Here is an 8419-nt window from a genome sequence, read left to right on the forward strand (position 1 = left end):
TTTGATTTGTACTCAAAATTAATTTAAACAAGTTAATTAATGTGAACTTCATTTGATTGATTAAAGAGCCTGTTTCAATTTCTAATGCTTTATTTCTTCCATGCAAATATTTATACATTATAAGGTAAATTTTTTTTGTTCTTACAATTATGTCAAAAAAAAATTAAAAAGCTAGTAATAGAGCTCTTTTCACTAATTTAGAATTTAATATGTTTAAAGCGAACAATTTGTGAGAGCACTATAATATTATATTTTCTAAGCGAGTAAAATTCGTGTAATGCTTAGTTTCAAATTGATAAGTCAGATCCAACTTAACTTCAATACAAAATTTAGAGTCGACTTTGGCACGCTCAATTTGGAGTCGAGTTTCTCTAGTGTTGCACAAGAATTTTTGTGTGCGAGGAAGGATTTGATTTTTTTTTTTTAAGGACTTGAGACAAATTAAAGAGCATGAAAATGGAGCAAAAATATGTTTGACCTATATAAACATCAATCAGCTATCAAATGAAACATAATCAGCATGCTTATGCGTATGGCTATATTGAGATTGACCAAGATTAGACATCTTCAAAAAAGGTTGCACTTCAACTCAATTAGAATAAATAATAATAACAAAATGTGACGTCAAGATATAGATTCCATACGTAGACAAACATTCAATGCTTCTTTACAGAAGAAGAAAATCTAGAAACTGTCCAAATGTACATCTAGAGCTTTATTGTTTATCAATCTAAAATTAGCAAGATACAAAAGTGTGGATGTTTGAGAAATATTCACTTTTGACCATTTTCTCTTCTTTTTTTTTTCCTCTTTTGTCAACAATATCCTTAATTTTAAGTGAACATGTTAATCCATAGCATTAGTTTATAGGGAAATTTAAAAAACATATAAATAATGTATATAGGGCATAATTACATACCATATTTTTACAGTTCGCGCGAAACACACAAATGTACGGGATTGTTGACAAGTAATACGTGATGAGTAACATGTATTGTCCCACGATAAATAAAATTTAATAGAGTGTACTAATCTTTAATTAGATTCAAAATAAATAAATAAAAGTGATTTATGATTTTTTAATTATTCTAATTCAATCTACAAAGAGTTGTAAAATGTGAATTTAGTATATATATGGAATGAGCATATTGGATCACGAATACACCTATAATTATCTATTCCAATTCTCAATTGTGTAACAAATTTCGCTATTGCATTCTTGATAATCGATAATTCTATTATAATTAATTTTCTTTTTAAGACAAATTGAATCTATTTTAATTATGACTCGAATCTATTCCTAGTTTGAATTCAAATGGATAGAACGCATTTAATTTCAAAATTATCTGAGATATTGCACATTGCACATGTAATAAATATTATTCATAACATTTATTGCACAAGTTTTAATCAAGCAGTGTTTTAGACATTTTTGAGCCTCGCAGGACTATAACAAGCAACCATATATTCAATTGGAAGATCAGGCAATCAAATAATAAAATTTAGCATGCAAGATTAATCAAGAATTGCAAGAATTCAATTAAGCTACGTGTCTTGAATTAAAAATAAATAATAAATAGTTTCATCTTCATCCAATACCTAAAAGAATTAGCCTAACATAATGTTGGAATTAAACAAATAAAGGATAAAAGGAATCACCAAAAATTGACAAAACGTGGTTAATTTTCCAATTTCATGTTGTGCCGTCATATTCCATTTTTTCCTTTATTCAACCGGCTTCTGCGTGTGTTTGGATTTATGTTTTGGGAAATTCTGCTTCTATAGCACACGAGCTTACATCCCCTCACACGGGGATTGTACCTCTTGCTGTATAGTCCGTTATAGTTTTTCTCCGCCAGCAGCCATCCTCCAATGTGTGTCTGAGCAATTCTGCCTTTGTTGCCGTGTGCATAAATAATTAATTCCATAGCAAGCAGCCCTTTTTTGTCGTTCCCAACCAGCCGCCAATGCGTGTTCCCTGTTTGTCTCTATCTCTTTTCTCTGTGTGACGTGTGTATATATATCCAAAAATGATCTCCAAAGTATCGGTGCTTAGTGTATGTCAAGCATCGGTGACATGGCAGGCCACGACATAAAAATTTAGTAATATGGCCTAAATAGGTGTACAAATTGCACCAATCATTTACAAATTTACATTTTACATAATACATTTTGAATAATAACTAAATGAACATCATTTGTTGAGAAATTTATGAATGTGTCATTATAATTAACAAACAAAAATATCCTTAACTGAATATCAAATCACACCCTATGCATTACATTATATTACTTTTTGCATACAATTTTTCAAAAAACAAATTATTTTACAATTTTTTTTTATGTCAGATATATTTATTATCTTTTCCTCCTAAACTCTAACACCAAATCAACTAAAATAAATTTCAGTAATTTATTAAAATATTGAATATTTAGAAAATACTTCATTAGTCTAATAATATAAAACAAACAACAATTCTCAATTTCTATCTTTTAATTAGAAAAATTTTCATGAATAAAAAATAAATAAATGAAAATGATTGTTTATATGAGTTGTTATTTTGTAGCTTAAAATTAATTTCTTATTCATTTTAAGTTGGGTCATTTTACTTAAAAAAACTGTTAAGAATGCATAGGTAAACTTTTTCTTATAGACTGCGGGTGAAAAAGCTTGACAGAATAAAAGAATCCATAAACATAACTAATAAAAATATGTAATTTTGTGTAAAGATGAAAAATGAAAAAAAAATTATGTAAATAAATGTAGTCATGTATTCCAAGCTAATTATAGTCATAATTGAAAACAGAATGTGAAAAGACAAATTCTTGGCATCATATATCTAACTTAAAACAAAAATAAAAATCCCTAATTCCAATTTTATTCTAGATTTTAATTCTCAAAATTTTAAGAGAAATTTTATGCTTTGGAATAACATATTTAAAAACTACTTGAACTTAAAAAATTCAACTTTTTGGATGTAACAATTACATGTATTTTAATTAAGGCTTTCTAATAACAATTCTCATGTATTACATCAAAATTTATCTACATTATATTAAAAGTGTGGATGGTGGAGAAACTTTTAAATACCAAATTTACTCCAACATATTTAATTATATGCCCACAGTACCCTCGTAATTGGAATACCAATTTAATTAATATTTATCATTTGGTTTAGATTTAGTTACAAATCGAGAGGTTGCATTAATGTATTAATGAGGTAACAAATGTGCTAAAAGTTGCATTAATATATTAATTGGGACATTCGATCACTCTTAAAAAAATTATTTTGTACCAAAAAATATTATTGTAATCATATCATTACATTTTAGTTTATTCAACATTTTCATATTATATATATAATTTCATAAAAACTTTTATATGCATATACGCAATTGTAAATTTCCCTTTAACAATATCAATTACCTCTATTATTTTAAAAAATGGCATTAGTAATTCAAAAAAGTACATATATCATTCATCTATACATAAGACATGTAACGCACGTACTTACTACTACTATATGTAAAAACAACAAAAACAGAGTAAACAAGCTTAAAAGTTAAAACATTTACATATAAGTAGATAAATATTTTCCCCCTCAAAGAATTGGTATTTAAACATTTCTTCATTCATGTTATTCGTACTGCATGTTGAATAAATGAGACATTGGAATTTATTACGAGTCTCTTTGATGTAGATTTGTCAAGAATATATTTTGTCAAATGTAATTTTTTTAGAATTTGTGTTTAAAAATTATCAAAAATTTGTGAATCAACTCACAAATTATTTTATTGAGAGAATTGTAGTAAAAACGAGTTTAAAAATTTTAGTTTTGAAGAATCTGTAACAAAATAGGAGCTAGATATAAGGAATAATAATAATAATAATATAATAAATAAATAAATAAACACCTTTAATTCATGATCCATTGAAAATAATAAAGATTAAAGAGAATGAAATTGTTAATCTTCCATTTTGTGCTTCATTTACGTTGGAGCCCTATTTGCATCCTTAGTGAATGGCTTGAATGAGTAAATGAAACATTGCAATTAATTAAATATAAGCAAAGTAGTAAAATTCATATTACCACTAATATAACGTAAATAAACATACTTTATGCATCAATTATCCCACTAATTCACTAATTAATAACTAAAACATAAATTAAAGCAGTAACTCACATATTAATTCAAGCATTAAACTTCAATGCAAATAACTGATATTCAATCCGTTGAGTTTAATGACTATTCTTGTACTGGCGTGTTTGACTTTGCTTGGAAAAAGAATCAAAGTGGAACCATGAAAGAGAAGGAAACAAAATCAGCATGTTTCATTTTTCGGCGTCGCGTGGATTTTTTCTCGTTTTACATGTTTTATCCTAATTGGACTAGATTTTCTTACCTTTTATGACTCCACTAGGTTTTTGGTTGTGGCTTATAAATTAGAGGCACCTCTTTTCAATTTTAATTGTAACAGTTAGCTAAATACGCTTGTATTCTCCATATTGTTCAATAAAAACATTGTTTTCTCTGTGTTAATTTTCTTTGTTCCTCCTTTACAAATTTAATCTTGTTTTTCCGTGTGTGATCTAGTATACTTCAATATTGTCATTAAATCTCGTTCCTTAAAATCTAGTTTGGCATCAATGTGTGTTATTGGAGTTTTCATGCCCAACAAGTGGTATCAACGCTTGGTTCTTTTCGTAGATTGGTAGAGATTCTTTTGGGATGGCGGAAGTATGATGTTCCACAATTAGATCGTAATACAAGATTTTCTTTGTGGCATGTAAAGATGATGGTTGTTCTGATGCAGTTGGATTTGGACGATGCGTTGCTGGGTTTTGAGAAGATGCCAGCTGATTGGACGCTGGAGGAGAAACAATGAAAGGATCAGAAGGCTATGTCGTTGATTCAACAATATTCTGTAGGATGTCTTGAAAGAGAAGACGGCTGCTGCTTTGTGGTTGAGACTAGAGCAATTATGTATGAATAAAAGTCTTACTAGTAAACTGGATTTTAAGCAGAAGTTGTATTCCCATCGCATGGTGGAAGGAGGATCGTTGGAAGACCACGTTGTCGTGTTCAAGAAAATAGTTGAGATCTGTAGACGTTGGAGGTTAAGTAGGATGAAGAGGATCTTGCCTTGATTCTATTGTGTTCGCTGCCTTGATCTTATGCGTCATTTCGGGATACTATCTTGTATAGTCGAGATACTTTGACTATATATAAGATGTCTATGATGCTTTGCACTCAAAGGAGAAAATGAAGCATTTGTTTGGAGCTACATCAAGGGATGGGGAAGCTCTTGTATCTCAAGATGGTTGACGAAGAGACGGATCGAGAGTTAGATTTAGCAATGTGACCTGTTACTACTGCAAAAGGAAGGGATATATTAAGAATGATTGCAATATGTTGCAGGCTAAAGGTGATTTAGCTATAAATCGTGGAGTGCAACCTTTGAATTCAGACGAAACCAATGTAGTTGAGAATTGTTCAGGTAGCGAAGAGGTGATGTTGACCGTGGTATCTGATGTAGAGTCTAGGCCTAATGAGTAGTGGATTCTTGATTCGGCATGTTCACACCATATGTGTTCCGATAGAAATTTATTTTAGGCATATGAGGCAGTTCAGCAAGGTGAAGTCGTAATGGGAAACAACCATCTTACCGTATTGCTGGGGTCGATCGAGTCAGATTGAGGCTGTGGGATAGAGCATTTAGAATAATTGATCAGATTCGACATGTTCCTGACCTGAAAAGGAATCTCATTTCACTAAATACCCTGGATTCAAAAGGGTATAAATTCTCTGGAGGAGGTGAACTCTTGAAGGTCGAAAAGGGAGTCCGAGTTGTACTAGAGGACGAAAAAGATCTCAGTTGTACATTTTGCAAGGGAGTGTAGAACCAATTAAGATGAGGTATTTGGACAAGTTTAGTACCATAGTGGATGTTCAGTTTGGTATAATTCCTCTTATGCTGGGCTATAAGTCGATTCAGAACACTACTAGGGAAAACGTTGGTGATTTCGCTTTGCCACCAATTTCAGCGGATACACCATGCTCAATTGCTGGGGTAGGACTCATCAAGCGTAGGTATCGGGATGTCAGCAATGTCTGGGATGCTTCTAGGGACGTTGAAGGCAATAGTTCCAGCAAGGGGCCTTCTGATCAAGCATCTGGTTTGGTTCTTACTACAGGGTGTGCTTCTGCCCTGTGTGATCAACATTAATTCCTTGGTCGAATTGGGAACCTGGGGGATTAGGTTCGGGTGTTTGTTGTGGACACCAGGCAGAGGACGAGTGTTTGGTTTATATGGAGTAGTTACTGTGTAGAGGAGATTCAACCAGTTCATTTCAATACAGACGGATTTGAAATCTAGGAGTTTTGTACGTTGTACCGGAATTGGAGTCAAGGTGGAAATTGTTGAGTTTAATGACTCTAATTAGGTTAGAATTCTCATTTTGGCATGTTTGACTTTGCTTGGAAAAAGAATCAAAGTGGAACCAAGAAAGAGAAGAAAAAAGAATCCACATGGTTCGTTTGTTGGCATCGCAAGGATTTTTTCTCATTTTACGCGTTTTCTCCTAATTGGACTAGATTTTCTTACCTTTTATGACTCCACTAGGTTTTTGGTTATCGCCTATAAATTAGGGGTAACTCTTTTCAATTTTAATTGTAACAGTTAGCTAAATAGGCTTGTATTCTCCATATTGTTCAATAAAAACATCGTTTCCTCTGCGATAATTTTCTTTGTTCCTCTTTTACAAATTTAATCTTTTTTTTCGGTGCATGATCTAGTTTCACTAAATACCCTGGATTCAAAAGGGTATAAATTCTCTGGAGGAGGTGAACTCTTGAAGGTCGAAAAGGGAGTCCGAGTTGTACTAGAGGACGAAAAAGATCTCAGTTATACATTTTGCAAGGGAGTGTAGAACCAATTAAGAGGAGGTATTTGGACAAGTTTAGTACCGTAGTGGAAGTTCAGTTTGGTATAATTCCTCTTATGCTGGGCTATAAGTCGATTCAGAACACTACTAGGGAAAACGTTGGTGATTTCGCTTTGCCACCAATTTCAGCGGATACACCATGCTCAATTGCTGGGGTAGGACTCATCAAGCGTAGGTATCGGGATGTCAGCAATGTCTGGGATGCTTCTAGGGACGTTGAAGGCAATAGTTCCAGCAAGGGGCCTTCTGATCAAGCATCTGGTTTGGTTCTTGCTACAGGGTGTGCTTCTGCCCTGTGTGATCAACATTAATTCCTTGGTCGAATTGTGGACACCAGGCAGAGGACGAGTGTTTGGTTTATATGGAGTGGTTACTGTGTAGAGGAGATTCAACTAGTTCATTTCAATACAGACGGATTTGAAATCTAGGAGTTTTGTACGTTGTACCGGAATTGGAGTCAAGGTGGAAATTGTTGAGTTTAATGACTCTAATTAGGTTAGAATTCTCATTTTGGCATGTTTGACTTTGCTTGGAAAAAGAATCAAAGTGGAACCAAGAAAGAGAAGAAAAAAGAATCCACATGGTTCGTTTTTTGGCATCGCGAGGATTTTTTCTCATTTTACGCGTTTTCTCCTAATTGGACTAGATTTTCTTACCTTTTATGACTCTAGGTTTTTGGTTATCGCCTATAAATTAGGGGTAACTCTTTTCAATTTTAATTGTAACAGTTAGCTAAATAGGCTTGTATTCTCCATATTGTTCAATAAAAACATCGTTTCCTCTGCGATAATTTTCTTTGTTCCTCTTTTACAAATTTAATCTTTTTTTTCGGTGCATGATCTAGTATACTTCAATATTGTCATTAAATCTCGTTCCATAAAATCCACTTTGGAATCAATGTATGTTATTGGAATTTCCGTGCCCAACACGATTATTATATAATCACTTTTTGGTGTCCTTGATTCTCATCAATCAAGACTCAAAACCTATTCAAGCATTCTTCTTGGTATTCTTATTTGCACTTTCACTGCAAGAAAGCTAGTTGGCATAGAGGATTCTCTCAATGATAAAAAATTCTACTTCAATCACTGGTATTTAGGAAGTGGAGGGCTCGGTGGAGGTGGAGGGTTTGTTGAGGTATTGGTGGGGGAATAGAGGTTGGGTCTAGTTTTGGAGAAGGATTTGGTGGGAGGTTTGGAGGTGGTTCTGTCGGAGGAGGAGGAGGTTTTGGTGGCGGAGGTGGTCGTAGGGGTAGATTGGATGGTGGAATAGGAGTTGGTGCGGAAGGAGGGGGGAGGAGAGGTTTCGGTGGTGGTGGAGAAGGATTGGGTGGAGGATCTGGTGAAGGAGCTGGAGGTGGACTTGGTAAAGGAGTTGGTGACGGAATAGGAGACATTGAGTAAAGAAGTTTTAATCCCATGCATTTCCATTTCATATCTAGTGATAATTTTAATTGCTCAACTAAAAAAAAA

General features: G+C 33.1%; 1 protein-coding gene across 1 annotated transcript; it reads left to right on the plus strand.

The window, feature by feature from the left end:
* Window positions 1-7003: 7003 nt before the first annotated feature.
* LOC111383363 (glycine-rich cell wall structural protein-like) lies at window positions 7004-8350 on the plus strand. Its single transcript, XM_023007474.1, has 2 exons — window positions 7004-7227; window positions 8116-8350. The coding sequence occupies exons 1-2, from the start codon at window positions 7004-7006 to the stop codon at window positions 8348-8350; spliced, it is 459 nt and encodes a 152-aa protein (XP_022863242.1).
* Window positions 8351-8419: the final 69 nt, after the last annotated feature.

The sequence above is a fragment of the Olea europaea genome, unplaced genomic scaffold (assembly GCF_002742605.1).
Source record: "Olea europaea var. sylvestris unplaced genomic scaffold, O_europaea_v1 scaffold2667, whole genome shotgun sequence".
In the NCBI taxonomy this organism is placed as follows: Eukaryota; Viridiplantae; Streptophyta; class Magnoliopsida; order Lamiales; family Oleaceae; genus Olea; species Olea europaea.